The following is a 15,170-nucleotide window of genomic DNA, read 5'->3' on the forward strand; positions in this document are numbered from 1 at the left end:
GAGGGTGGCGTACGGCTCAGCTGGCGGGGCCGGCGGGGGGCGGCGGGGGCGGCTCGGCCCCCTTGACGCAGGCTGCCTCGCAGTGCTTGTGGAGGTAGGACTTGAGCGCGAAGCTCTTGTCGCACTGGCGGCAGCGGTAGTGCTTGAAGGCCGAGTGCGTCTGCATGTGCGCGCGCAGGTTGGAGCGATCGGCGAAGGCCTTGCCGCAGTGCGCGCAGCCGAACGGCTTCTCGCCGGTGTGCGAGCGCATGTGGCCCTGCAGGAGCCAGGGCCGCGAGAAGGCCTTGCCGCACACGCCGCACTTGTGGCGCAGGTTGTGCGTGAGCACGTGCATGGCCAGCGCGGGCATGGACACGTACGCCTTGCCGCACGTCGGGCACTTGCGCGCCAGCTGGCTGTCCAGGCTGCGGTGCGTCTGCTTGTGGCGGCTCAGGTTCGACGACGTGGCGTACGTCTTGCCGCACTCGGCGCACGCGTGCCGGTGCCCGCCGCCCGCCGGCGCCCCCGCGCGCCCCGCGCGTCCCCCGGCGCTCCCGGCGTCCCCCGCGCCGCCCGCGTCCCCGCCGCCCCCGCCGCGCCGCCGCCGCGAGCGCCCGTCCGAAATGAAGAAGGCGTCCATGGAGTAGCTGTCGGTCACGGCCGCCTCTCCGCGGAAGTAGCGCGCCGACAGGCTGGACTGCGGGCTCTCGGGGTCGCTGTACTCCTCCGGCGCCGCCGGCGGGTAGGCGGGCTCGGCCGGCGCCAGCTCCAGGCCCGGCTTCTGGTCCGCATCGTAGCTGCTGGGGGGCAGGCAGTGCGGGACGTAACCTGCAGGGGCGGGAAGGAGCGGGGACGAAGGTGAGGCGCCGCCGAGGGCGGGTCACTCCTCGGGCCCTGCAGCGCGGCGTCCCCGTGCTCGCTCTTGGGAGACGTTGGCTGCTGGTGAGACAGTGGTCCCTGTCGTGCACCTCCGCCCTGGCTGGGTACAGATCCTTCCTCCATGGGCCACGGGGAAAACGACTCCTACTCCACCCTCTTGGAGCACTTTGCCCCCATGGTTCTACTGACGTTGCGTTCATTATCTTCTTAAGTGCTCACAGCCACGCAGTGAAGGTCTTACTGTTATTACACCCACTTTACAGATAGGACATAAAGAGCCTAAACTCGCAGCTAGTCAGTGAGGAGCCATGATTCAGACCTTAGCAGGCTGACGCCAAAGGCCGTGCTGTCTTTATTCTAACAACATTCTGCTGTTCTGGTGCTTGCTATAACTTCTCTGAATCTGTTTTCTCGTTTACAAAATGGAGCTTACAATTGGACACTCCCTCCCAGAGTCTTTGGAAGGGCAGAGTTAAGTGATGAAAAGAAGCGTGTGTTAAGCGTGCACCGGGCTCAGCCTCAGTGCTTTATGTATGTTAACTCATTCAACCCTTACAGACGGTGCAAAGTAGGTACTGTTATCATCCCCATTTTCCATGTAAAGAAATCGGGAAAGAGAGAGAGAGGGAGAGAGCACACAGTAATTGCTATATAAATGTTAGCTATTATAATTACGCTTTTTACTTGCTTAAAAAAGTGACTTCACTGAAGATTATTTAATTGTCTGCCTCCCCCACCCGACTATGAGCTTCCAAGGGCGGGATCTGTGCGCCCAGCATGTGCCTGGCTCAAAAAAGGTGTGCAATGAGTAGATGTTGCATAAATGAATTAAAAATCCTGCTAGTCCCACCTTCCAGGGTTGCTAGAGTATTTAAGAGGTCAAGTGTGGGGCATGTAATAGGTGGTCCAGGAAGGGGACTTCCTTATACTTTCTCCCAAGGCTGTTTTGCTCCCAGCTCCACTAGAAGCATTCTGGAGTCTCCCTGTGAGAATTCACCTCCCCCTCTTCTTCCCTCCTCTTCAGGGTTGGACCAGAAATCCTGTCTACCTTGGGTTTGTGTGATTGGTGGGTAGGCAGGCTGAGGCTTTCCCAGGGGATTCCACAGAGGCTTCCCAACTGCAGGGGGCACCCTGATTTGTCTCTCCCTCCCAGGGCATAGCCTGGTCCTAGCACCCTCCCTGAGGACCCTGGGGTCTGGACTCCCAGGAGAATTTCTGGCAGATAAGCACAAACTTATCAACCTGGCACCAAGGTTGTGTTTCCATTGTCTTTTGATTCCGGGAGAACAATGAAGATTAGGCCCCTTTCGTAGGTTTCAAGCTGGGGAGTGGGAAAGCAGGAGATTTGACCCTCTCCTTCTGACCTTGAGACCTGCTTTCCCCACACCCCATCTCCAGCCTCCCCCACTCAAGAAAGCAGGTAGAAGAGGACTTCGTAAGCAGGGAACTGGATTCAGAGCCTTCCTTCTTTGAAACAGCCTGCCTCATTCAGCCTCTGTACCTTTTCCTCTCATCTGGAATCCGGGATGGTGACAGAGTGAAGTCTGTGCAGACTGTGCCCCAGCCCGGAAGGCAAGGTTAGGCCCCCTTTTTTTTCTCCTTTCCCTTCAGATGTTGGCACGGGACCCTGTGCACACAGAAGTGGTTGGGGATTGTGGGGGTGGATGACTCAGTAAGGAGGGGCTCTGGTTGCAGAGAAGGCAGTGGTGCTGGCAGTTTTTTAATTGGGGAGGGAAGGTTGCCCAGCCTCTCAGCACCCGGTTCCTCCCCTCCTGTCTGCCTTTGGTCTGGAGGTTCCCCCACCTCCCACTCCAGGAATCAGGGCTCCTACTCAGTCCCCAAAACATTCAGGGAGTATTGTTTCACACTAAGTTAAATACCTGTCAGAGACTCCCAGACCTCCTCTCTCTGCTATATTTCTTCCCATTGTAACTGCTGAGAATAATGATAGTAATAGCTAATATTACTGAGCACTTACTGCGTGCCAGGCTCTGTGCTAAGCGCTTCACTCCCATCACCTGAACAAATATCACAAAAACCACTTTCATTCAGCTAAGGAAATGGAAGTATGGAGTGGTGATGGTACTTGCTCAAGGGATGGAGCAAGAATTGGAGCCCACCGCACTGCTCCCCTTGTTTTCCACACCCCCAGAGGTCCTGGAGAAAGTGGCTGTGGGTGATAAATGGTGATAAAGATTTGCCAGGCCAACCTCACTCCCCAGCCCAGCAGGATCTGCTACAGGCCATTCTGTCTACCTGGTCTTGGGACATCTTGATTCCTGGCAGAGAGTCTGGGTGACCTTGAGCAAGTCATGCACCTCTCTGTGCCTCAGGGGATAAATAGTATAGGATCCGTTTGCAGGCAATCACTGATCATGTGACCAGTGCCTCGCATGTTCTGTTCTGAAATAAGGATGGCATACTGGTTAAGAGCAGCACCTTGGTGCCGCGCTGCCTGGATGGAGTTCCAACTCCATGCCCAACCGTGCCCAACTGTGTGACCTTAGACAAACTACTTGATCTCTCTGTGCCTCTCTTTCCCCAGCTGTAAAATGGGGGGTAATGTAAGCATGTATACAGTTGTAGGAAGGAGTCTATGCGTAAACAAACAGTAAGTGAAAATGAACAAAAAATGAACATCCTAGAGCACTTAACGTGTTAGATGCTATTTTAAGGGCTTTATATACATGAATGCTTTCCCTCCTCATGACTCCAGTTGGTACCATCTTACAGATTAGAAATTTAGACACAAGGTAATTAAGTAACGTGCTCAGCAAGTAATTTAGAGCCAGGATCCCAGCCCAGTGTTGGGCACGTTGCAAACCCCCAATACATGTGTGCTGTTATTGTGAGTAATAATAATCTCCCCAGATGGATTTCTGTGCTGCAGTTTTCCTGGCACTTGCCAAGACACATCTTGATGTTCTTCTCTGGGCCTCTGTTTCCTCAGGATGTGTAATTTCTACATCATGTTCGGGTGAGGAAACTTGGTGGGTCAAATGAGTTCAATGAACCAGGCAAGTCCTCACCCAAATTGGGCTTCCTGCCCGTGGTGCCCTCTGGTGGCAGCCTGTAGCACTGCAGCAGCTTACTCCTGTCGCTGGGGGGCTCTTTACGTAGAAATAGGGGTGCCTCAAACAAAGGCTGCTTCTCTGCCTAGGGATGGATGCAGAACTGCCTTCAGGACAGGCATTGCAGGCCAGACCTGATTCCCAGCAGCTGTGGAGCTCAGCATGGGTGGTGGGGGTGGGGTGGAGTTGGGGTTATATGAGAGTTTGCATGGTCATGCATGAGTAGGACGAGGTGGTTCTAACTTGCTTTGTGACCTTGGCCAGGTTACTTAACCTCTCTGGATTTGGTCTGTATAGGAAAAAGGTTGACTGGTATGGTTTAAAGACTCTTTCTGCACCGTGGCTGAATAGATACTCAGGGATGCCCATTTTCCTGTCCTCCACACAGATCCCCAACCCCCCCCCCCCTCAACTCTACCTCATCCTCGTCAGATCAGCCTAGACCTCTCCTTGTCTATGTGACCTTGGCAAGTTATTTAACCTTCTTGTGCCACATATGTATAAGGGAGCTCATAATAGCATTAAATGAATTAATGCATATAAAGTGCTTAGTACAATGGTTGGCACACCATAGCCTCTCAAGCTGCTTTTATTATTGTCATCATTATCATCCCTACATTTCCTGGTGATATCCTTCTAATCTACCAGGAGTAGAAGGAGACACACATCGGTGTCTCAGGCTGCTGTGTGACCTTGGGCAAACCACCTCACCTCTCTGGGCCTCAACCCTGGAGAATCCTTCTGGACACTTTAAGTTGTGCTCTAACTGTGCATGGAACCCAGATGGGTTTTAGGTGCTTTCCTCTGCTGCACAGGTGACCAGAGATGGCTGAGCTGCCTGTCTTCCACCTGATAGGGTGAGACAGGGCTCTCCTGTTTGGGTCCCGATAAGAGGCAGGAAAGGTCAGGGACCCAGAGAGAAGGCCAGGGATGCTCTCATCCTGGCTCTTCTACCCATATCCTAGCTGTGTGACCTTGGGCAAGTCACACAGGCTCTCTGGGCTCAAATCCCCTATTTGGGACCCTGCCACTTGGAGGGACACTTTGGAAATACGGAGATATCATGCACGTCATCTGAGAAAAACTTTTGGTGTTCTCTGCCTATGAGTCTTGATACCTTAGATGGAAGGTCCAGAATCCATTAAAAAATAAAAAATCCTGCACCCAAAGGAGTGGTGGGAAGGGAATTTTATGAAGATTAAGACAGACACGGTCTCATCCAACTGTCTGGCCCCTTGGGGTGAGGGTGGGGACATCTCCCATAAGTACCACGACTCCTACCTACCACTGTTTCCCCTGGGCCTCCCTGTGTGCCAGGCACTATGCTACGCCCAGAGGCCCAGAGGCCCAGAGAGGGGAGAAGGTTTGCCCAAGGTCGCTGGCAGAGGAGTTAGGCTTGCAACCTTCCAGAGCCTGTATTCTTTCCAAAACACCCAAACTGGATGGAGACTGCTGGGGATGGGAAGTTTACAATCAGTGGGGAAAAGAGGCAGTGGGTTTTTTCAGATACCATCACCTAGTTGGCCTGTGTCTGATGGATGATGGGGTGTTGGGGCTGGGTAAAAGCTGCTTGAGAAAATGTTCCAGCCCCTTGTAAATTTTTGCACATAAAAGTAATAAAAGTAGTGATGGACACTTATTGAGCACTCACTGTGTACAAGGCACCCTGCTCAGTGCTTTGTGCACATTAGCTCCTATCTAAGGGAACATGATAGTCACTTCCTCCAGTGCCCTACAGAAGCTGAGGCCCAGAGAGGGGCCTTGACCCACCTCAGGTCACAGAGCAAGTTCACACAAGAGCTAGGCCAGCCTCCTGCCTCTTTATCCTGGACTCCTTTTCCCGGTCTCTCCCAGATTCCTAGGGTCCCAAAGTTCCTCAAGGGAATTTCCAGCCCCAGTCCCACTTCCCTGCCTTGAGATGGGCAGAAAAAGAGAGGGGCCTGGTGGTGGGCCAGCTTTCCAGGTGGCCCACTTTCCTGAGGAGGGCCCAGCCCTGCTTGGTGGTGGGAGCTGGAGGGGCTGCTGCATGGGTATATTTAGAGCTGCTTCTTGCTGTGCCAGGGCCTCGGGCCTCGAGAATCAGCTCCAGCCAGCTGAGCAGAAAGCCAGGTCTGTCAGCAGCAAAGCGGGATAAAAATAGTTTCTCCTGTCTGCTCACAGAGCTGGGCAAAGGGGCTGGTACCTCCCCCTCCCCTTATTATAGCATCTTTGTTAGCTGTTCCCTGGGCACTGGACCAGAAATGACACCCACCTCCTCCAAGGGCCTGGCAGCTGCTACACCTGCCCACTGGGGAGGGGGTCCCTGAGTCCAGAGGATCAGGGGACAGAATGAGGTCTGGTCCAATGTGACCATGGCTGTAGGGTGTGGGGCTGATGCCCACTGACCCAGGCCCAGGGAGGGTCTAGAGGATTCCAGAGTTCCTCCCCACCTTCCCCCCCCTCCAGAAATCCCACATATTCTGTTTTTTCCTGACTGTGACCCAATTCCTGTGGCCCATAGGGAGGTCCACAGCTCTGCAGGAATCAATAGGAAAGCTTTTTCAAGAGGTTGTGGAGATAGGAGTAGGTGGCTAAGGGTCTTGAATTGCCCAGCACTGGCTGGTGGAGAGGCCTCCTGCCCCCTTGGGGGAGTCTCAGCAGGCCCTTTCACCATGCATGCAGGTTCTCCAAGCCTCCTGATTTCTGTCCTGCCCTCTATCTGCTCCAGAAGGGTGCAACCAGAGGGCTGGTTCCAACCTCCCTTTCTACCCAAAGGCTGGCAGCTGGAGACAGCTGGGAGAGAGGTCAGGGACTCTGGGGGCCCCCTCTCCTCAGCAGTGCCCCCCAGAGGGCCTCATCTCTCTCACTGTGCCCCCCAGGGGGCCTGTAGGCTGGGATAGTCCCTAGAACATGTAGACGAAGCACTCACCAGGGAGGTGTGACAGGGTCCACCATTTATGCCCTTGTGACCTCATGCTAGTGATGGGCCTCCCTGGCCTCATTTGCCTTTGTAGGTTGGAGCTAATCCTCCCCTGTGTTTACTGCCCTTTGCCCACAGTGTGTGTGTGTGGGGGGGGGGGGGGTTGGGGGAGAGTGCCGGGAGTCTTTGGGATGTGTAAATTGCTGTGCTGACATAGGGACTTGATATACTCTTCTGCTGTCCCTCAGGAACCACAAACTGAGACTGTTTGAAGAGTGGATGCTCAGCTCCAGCCCTTCATGTCCCCCTTGTGACCCCAAGCTTTCGGGGAGGCCATGGGCCCCAGATTCTATATCCCACACAGGCTCTGTTATTCCACACTCTCACTGACTAATTCTTAGGAAAGTCAGATTTCTGGATCCCTAGAAGGTCAGAGCTGAAAGAGATCAAGTTCAAGTGCTTGAGTTCATAAAAGGGAAACTGAGGCTGAGGTAGGGGAAGATTAGTCCAGGCCACAGAGAAAGCTAATGGTGGGTCTACGACTTGAACCTGGGAAGCCTCGAGAATGGACCTGAACATGACCTTGGACTAGAAATTTGACCTGAATCTTAATCCTGGACCCTGAACATTGACCTGGACTTGATTTTAGACATTGAAACTTGAACTTGGGCATGAATTTGTTCTGAATATTGGACTGGATGTGTAACCTCAGACATTGACCTTGGACCTAGATCTTGGACCTGGTCCTAGACTTGAGGTTGGAGATGGATGTTGGGCTTGGATCTCAGATCTGGACCTGGACGTTAGACTGGACATCGGACCTGGACTTTGAACCTGGACCTCTGACATGTCTCTAACTTGGATCTTGGACCTATACCAAGACTGAGATGCCAGGGGAAGTGGTAGTTAAAGAAGAGCCAGATGGGCCTGCTGTGTGTCCTTGGGCACCTCCCCAGGCTTCTCTGGGCTCCCTCGGCTAAGGGATTGGGGCAGCCCTTTTGCATCCCTGCTCTCAATATGGACTTTCTGAGGTGTGGGGTGGATGTGTTGGGGACTTTCAGCCGGACTTCCAGGCCTGTCCTGGAGCGACTCCCTGGCGCCATCAGAGGGAGTGAGAGGAAGTGGGCGCTGGTATAATGTGGTCAACTAGATAAGCCCATGGGCAAGAGTAGGAGTGCTTCCTCAGCCTGCTGGGGAGGCTTAATGTAGCTGTGGAGGGCAGACAGCGGTGTTATTGGATTGGCATTGATCCCTCATCTGCCTGGGTCAGATGCACTCTGAAGGAGTATGGGGGCAGGACTAGGCCGGGGGTACAGAGAAAGGGGGACAGGGAGCCCGGCTGGAGTCGCAAGTCAGGGTGTGAGGGTGTGAGGGGGTAGGCAGTGAAACTGTCTTCTGCTGGGGCCCCGGAGACTGCTGCCGTGCAGACAGGTGAGCAGCAGCCTGCTCTGGGATGGCTGAGTCCCCAGCATCTCCCCAGGGTGGGGGCCCAAGGCCTGCAAAGCCGTGGGCTTGGTGGCGTTGGAGGGTAGGGTGTGAGAGGGTTAGGAGTGTGAGTTGACATCTCACAAGACTGAATCTGTGTTTGGAATCACTCAGGGAAGAGGAGGGGAAGGGGAGGCTGCACTGAGGCAGAAAACAGTGGAGGAGCAAGAAGGGAGGGAGGGGGAGAAACAAGGCATTGTATTGGACAGGGTGGTGGAATTAAATCTGGCTCCCTTCTTTGGGGAGCTCTGCAGAAAGGCCTGGAGATTTTTCCATTTGGGAGGCTTCCCCTTCCTCATTTAGGGGTTCTTTGGGCTGGGGGCGGGGGGGGGGAGGCCTGGAGCCCAGACACACCTGCTGCACCCTTTGCTCAGCCCTCAGAGGCTGAAAAGGGAGGGAGTAGGGAGGCAAAGAAGAGCATCGCTTGTGTGTGTGTGTGTGTGTGTGTGTGTGTGTGTGTGTGTGTGTGTGTGTAGGAGGAGTCCTCCAGGAATCCTCAGCACTCCCAGGCATTCCCTGAGCTGGGAGTACACCTCTTTTATTTGGGGCCCTGCGTCTCCCATCAGTTAGGAGCTGTGGTTCTCCTGACTTCCACGTGCACAGGCCCCCTCCCCACACCCCTCCCCAGCTTCCCCTCCCACCAGCCTCATCCTGACCCTGTAGCCATTGCTGCAGGAATGGCTTGTAAGAGGATCTTTCTAATAACTGGAACTATCTCCAGCCCCAGGCCCTTCCCCCTTCCCCCTCCCTTCTCCTCCCTCCCTCCTTCCCTCCCTCAATCTCCTCACCTCCCCCCCTCCTCTCTTTCTCCTTGTTTACCCAGCACACTTACACACGCTGGGAGAGAAAAAGGTCGGCTCAGCAATTTTTCACACTTCCCTCAAACGCTCAGCAAGGTTATTTCCGGCAGAGTGGAGACAACGGGCCACTAGGAGCCGGCAGGCTCTCTGAGGGCCCCCAGCACCCTGCCCACCCATGGAATGAGGGAGCCTTCAGTATCCAGCCTAGCCACACCCCAGGGATAGGAGAGGCCCCTGAAAACAGGATGAGGCAGACCCTATGTTTCCCAGCCATACCCAGGCTTGAAGGGTCACCCCCCCCCCCCGCCCCGAGCTCCAGCACTAACCCTTTACTGCAGACACCACCAAAGCAGCTAAGCCAGGGTGCCTGTCCTCACCGTGGGGCATCCTGCAGAGAATGAAGCCAAGAAATATCTGGTCTCAGAAACTCTGCTACCCTCAGCCAGGCATTGGATGGTAAACAGAATCCTACAGAAACCCTGACAATGGCCCCCCGCACTCTGTTAGACCCTCATCCAGACATTTCCAGTGCCTTCCATCCCACACTTGACCTTCACAAAAGCTGAGGTTGTCAAAGTTGGAAGGATACTTAGTTCAGCCTTCCAAACTCTTTCACTGCTGGGGAGACAGAGGACCAGAGAAGGGAAGGCGCTTGCCCAAGGTCACACAGCGAGTCAGAGACCTAGTCTCCTAGAGTTCCAGGCCAGATATCATACTATCAGGACAGCCTCAGGATTCTCTGGAGGCCAGGGAACTGGTCTAGAGCCCTTTGGGGAAAGGGCCAAAGACAGGGATGGTTCTAGGGTGTCAAACCCCGTGGAACCCCCACAGGAACAACCCTGCTGATAGCTTTGCCCCAACTTTTGCCCTGACCCCACCATTCACTCAGGGGCTCCTTTCAAAGCTTTTTTGGGACTAAATTCAAAGCAAGGCACTCCTGCCTCCATCCTGAGGAGTAGTTTGCAGTTTGGGCTGTGCATGAGAAATTCTCTAAGCTTCTCTGGGTTTCCTCAACTGCCCTGGGGGCAGGACCACAGGGGCCTTAGGGGGTGGGAGCCCAGGGCTTTGTGTCAGTCCCCCAAGGGATCCACATCCTAGTCTTGCAGGCATTTCAATTTCTACCCAGATACTAGCACATACACTCCCCAGCCCTGGCATGGTCCCAGGTCCACCCTCTGTCTTGCCAGCACTCAGACAAGCCCAGCCATATCCCTGGGCCTCTGTCCTCAACCCCAAGAGGCCCTGGGGTCAAGAAAAGAGGACAGTAGAATAAGGGACATATGGGTAAAGGAAAAAGGGGTTGGTTCTCTGGGGGATCTGGGGGAGGCTTGAGGCTGAGGGGCTATAACTGTATCCCTGATCACTCCCTAATTTCTTTGACCTTGATGAGGTCACAGAGCTCTTTGCCCAGCGCCCTCTTGTTACCTGGTTTGACAGAGTGATGGAATGTGGGTGAAGTGCTTGGAAATCCCTAAGGGAGAAACTCCCACCCTCCCTCCTGGGCTGCTGCCTTCACCACCTCAGCTCCCCCCCACCATCCTCAGCCCTTTCTTCTCTTCTTTTTCTCCCCTCCCCTCTCCTCTCCTCTTCTCCCTCATCACCCCCTCCCCACACACCCCAAAGCTGATGCCACATGTGATGTTAGATTTCTTACTGCCAAAGGGATGCCTCTTCTCCAGACACCTGCCTGGTATGGGCCATGAGAGGAGAAACCTTTTGTGATCCCCTTGATGGGGGATGGGGTCTACAGAAGCAGTCTCTGATTCTTCTCCACACCCTTCAGAGCTCACCCCCTTCTGAGGCTGAATGACCTCTCTTGTCCCTCAAACCCTTGTCCCTGCAGGAACTTGCTCTGAGAAGAGATGGAGTGTGTGGGGGTGGGGGACTTACAAGGAACAGCAGGGCTGGCTCTGGAGGGGGTTGAGAAGCTGGAGTGGGGAGGGAGTGCAGCCCAGGGGACCAGGACCACTTTGGGGGAACCCCTCCTAGAAATCCCCTCTTCCTTGCAGCCCCGGGACAGGCCCAGCCTTTGGCAGGCATGTGGCTGAGGGTAACAAAAGAGTTGCTGAGAGAGGGGGCCTGGGAACACTTGTCTGGCATCGCCAGGGGGAGCAGGCTTGAAGGGAAAGGAGGGTGCCCCAGCTACACCCAAGGAGCCAGCCCTGTCTCCCCAGGGACTGGTAGTCCTGTCTCGCTTATCTTCCCCACCAGGGCAGTACACTCAGGCAGCCAGCCTCCTTCCCTCCACCAGGGAGAGGGGACCCTCAGGCTGCCTTGTGCATTAGCCCCCCAGTATTAGCCCTTCATGGGTGCCTTTCTCTCTTTCCATTCTCTCGCCACCCCTCACTCCAGCCCCGTTCTAGGGCCACAACTTTCAAAGTCCGGACTGGCGCGTGGCTATGGGATGGATCGACCCTGCGACTTTCCCTTTGTAGGGACCTAGCCCCTGCCCCGCCCGCCCGGCCCTCGGGAAGCCCGGGAGGCGCACACAGCCAGGGAAATCTCCTCCCGGGGTTCCCTGCCGCGCGCACCCCTCCTCGTGGCCCGAGTTGGGGAGGGCCCGAACTCCCCTCCCTCTCCCCCCCACCCCCCCGCCGGGTCCTACTCACCGTTGTCCCCGGGCGGCCCCCGGGCGCCAGGCAGCACGTAGGCGGTCTCCAAGGGGTGGTAGGTGGGGGCCGGCACCCCGCTGCACTGGAAGCCGTCCCCTTTGATCTTCTTTACCAGGAAGGAGCGCGGCATGGTGCGACTGGCGGGGGGCTCGGCGGGGGCACTTGCGTGGGGCCCCGGTGGGGGGAGGCGGCCAGCCGGGCGCGATTGGCTGTCTGCGCGGGGTTTCAGCACTGGACAGCTCCCAGCGGGCGGGCGGGCGGCAGCGCGGAGCCGGCACCGGTGGCGGCGGCCCCGGCTCTGGCTCGGGCTCCCGCTCGGGCTTGGCGGCGGCGGCGCGCAGACAGGCGATCGCTGGAGCTGTGCTCAGCACTCCGGCTGCCGGCTTTATATGGGACGCAGGCTGGAGGAGATCAGGTGGTCCCCTAGCAATGGAACTGTTCAGCGCTCTAATCCATCAAATGTCCCCCAGGACAATCGCTCCGCACACGTTCCCCTGAACCGGCAGCGGTGGGGGCAGACCAGGCGCAGGGAGCAGCGGGCAGGCAGGAGGGGAGAAAGTGAGGGCGAGAAAGGCGCAGAGATACAGAGAGACGGAGAAAGAGGAGTGGGGGGGGGGAGGGAGAGAGAGAGGATGAGAGAGAGGAGAGAGGAGATACGCAGAGAAAGACAGAAAGAGACATACAGAGAAAGACACACACACACACACACACACACACACACACACACTGAAAGAGGTAGAAATAGAGACCGAGATAAGGACAAAAAGACACAAGAGAGAAACACACAGAGAAGGAAAACAGAGATGGAAAGAAGTAGCAACACACGCTCACACACCCAGGGGAGAGAAAGAGAGATCCAGAAACACAAAAAGAAAGCCACTCAGGGATGCAAAGAAAGGGAAAGAAAAGTGTAAGATAGAGGGAGAAACCGAGGGGAGAGGGCAGAGAGTGGTCCGAGCAGGCGAGGTTCAGGCTCATGGGGACACAGAGAAGGGGATGCAAAGAAAAGAGTGTGAGCTCGCCAGCCACGACCCTCCTGCCTCGAGTCCTCTCCCTTTCCCCCAATTTAGAAGTGGCCAGTGTGGACACTTAGCTTTAACTAGAGGAAGTCGTCACCCCCACCCTAGCTTGACTTCCCACTGAAGCCCCCTGTTGGGTTTGGGGTTCAACTTTCTTCTCCCAGAACTGGTGGGGGCAGCAAGTCCCCCATGCGGATGCCGGCCCCGCTGAGCCAGTCCTGTTCCGGTGCCTAGCTCAGGCAGGCGCTGCAAGAGGAAGTGAAAATCGTCCAGTAATTAATTTCCCTGCTGCCGGGGGGTGGTGGTTTTGACACATCCGAGGCTGTGTCTTTCCCTGAAGCGGGGAGCAGACAATAGAGACACGTGGACTGGGAAGGGAGAGGGGGGAAGGGAGGGGGAGCGGGGCTCCCGCTGGAACTCTTTGCAGGTCAGCTCCTTTGTCTCCAGGAGGATCTGAGCAAACCCCCCACCACCACCACCATCCGACCAAAACCTGGGGGAGCTCCTATATCTTGGAGGACCGAGGAGCAGGAGAACTCAACCCCCTGCCCAGAGACTGCTTGGCAAAGTGCCGTGGTGGTGGGCTGGCCTCAGCAAGTATGGGATGGCCAGTGCACAAGAGTCCCAGAACTGGACTCCAGGAATGCCAGGATCTCATTGGTCGACAGCATTTTGTTTATGGGATGCCAGGCTGATGGAGTGGGGATGTGCTTTTGAGACTGGGTCATTCAATACCAGTTGGGATAGTAAGACCCAGAGAGGGTGTGGAGGTGCCTGAAGTCCCACAGTGAGTCAGCAGAAATTTCCAGAAACCCTTGTGTGACCTTTGGGCACCACTGAGTGAGGGGCTCACACAGTCCTTGAGGTATGATGTTGAATGTTGGAATAAAATTTGGGCCCTTGAGCTTGGCAAGGCCCTGCATGATCTTGGGGGTGGGGTGGGCATTGCCCATCTTCCCAGCTATATTGCCTCTTATTTTGCCCTCTGGGACTTTTTTTTTTTAACCTCAGTCACTGAGGGTTGAGATGATCATACCCCTTGACTCATGGCACACCCCTGTATTCCCGACTCCAGCCACACAAATGGCTTCTAGTTCTTCAGGCTTGGTGCTCACTGGTTTATCTATTGGCCTCCACAGTGTTTTCTCTCTTCAGACTGTTCCTCCGTCTACTTCATCCTAGCACACCCCTATTTGTCCTCAGGGCTTAGCTGAGGGATCACTTCACTTAGGAAGTATCCTGACTTCCTACATTGTGGAGTAGCCCAGCTTGCCCTTTAGCCCCTGACCTTCATGGGGACAGAGACTGTGTCCCATGTTTGGCTCAGTATACTCTTACAATGTGCAGGGGGACATCTTGGCTCCCCTACTTACTAGCTGTGGAACCATGGGCAAGTTATTCAACTGCTCTGTGCCTCACTTCCCCCCTTCATAAAATGGGAATGGTAACTTCTGTCAGCCCAGGGGCTCGGCAGCGCTACCAGAGTTGCTATATATAAAAGGCTTGGAATGATGCCCGGCATATAGTAGGTGCTCAATACATGTGGCTTCTATATGTACAGTTATGCCTGGAGTACCCCCACATATTTGTGGGGTTCCGTGGAATAAGCGGTGACAGTCCTAGTCCCTGCTGTCTTGGAGGTGACATTCAAGGGACCATGGCTGGATACTGAAGAAGGAAACGCTGATATCAACAATATCCTTTCAAATAGTTGTTCAGTGCTGTGAGGAACATAAAAGTGGGTGAGGGGATGGAGAATGATGGTGCCTAGCTAGGGTGGCCAGCAAGGGTCTCCTGGAAGAGGTGACATCTGAGCTGAGACTTCTGCGAGGGGTGCTTAGTCCAGTGGGGTGGATAAGACACATGGGTGAGGGGCGCCTGGGTGGCTCAGTTAGTTAAGCATCTGCCTTCGGCCCAGTCATGATCCCAGAGTCCTGGGATTGAGCCCTGAATTGGGGCTCCCTGCTCAGTGGGGAGTCTGCTTCTTCCCCTCCCTCAGTCCCTCCCCCCTGTTCATGCTCTCTCCCTCTCTCTCATGCTCTGTCTCAAATTAATAACTAAAATCTTCAAAAAAAAAAAAAAAAGACGCCTGGGAGCCCATGAGGTCACCTCTGCCTGCCTGAAGGTTCTACCACCCCCATCGCCTACAAGGAGTCAGTGAAACTGAGCCCAGAGGGCTTCCCAAGACACAGAGAGTTCATGGTAGCTTAGGGACAGAGCTGGGGACTGGGCTGTCTGTCATCAGGGCTTCTCACTGGGTAGGATGGAGAGGTCATCCACCCCAGAAGTGACACATCCAAAGTCCTGCAGACCACCAGTGCCAAGTTGAGCATAAGACCCCAGGTCTCTGTCCTCCAGTTGGAAGGTGGCATGGGCACGTTTAGCAGATAAGAAGAAACCTTTGGCCCAGAAAGTGAGGTTCAAGA

General features: G+C 55.3%; 1 protein-coding gene and 1 long non-coding RNA gene across 2 annotated transcripts in view; one reads left to right on the plus strand and one right to left on the minus strand.

Annotated features, from left to right (window-relative positions):
• Positions 1 to 15,170, plus strand: part of LOC113258438 (uncharacterized) — a 59,977-nt gene that overhangs the window by 11,957 nt on the left and 32,850 nt on the right. The window lies entirely within an intron of this gene.
• SCRT2 (scratch family transcriptional repressor 2) lies at positions 17 to 11,855 on the minus strand. The gene is made up of 2 exons (XM_048222364.1): positions 11,723 to 11,855; positions 17 to 807 (listed from the first exon to the last, which is right to left on the minus strand). Exons 1-2 carry the CDS (start codon positions 11,853 to 11,855, stop codon positions 17 to 19), a joined length of 924 nt encoding a protein of 307 aa, XP_048078321.1.

The sequence above is a fragment of the Ursus arctos genome, unplaced genomic scaffold (genome assembly GCF_023065955.2).
Source record: "Ursus arctos isolate Adak ecotype North America unplaced genomic scaffold, UrsArc2.0 scaffold_16, whole genome shotgun sequence".
Taxonomy (NCBI): domain Eukaryota; kingdom Metazoa; phylum Chordata; class Mammalia; order Carnivora; family Ursidae; genus Ursus; species Ursus arctos.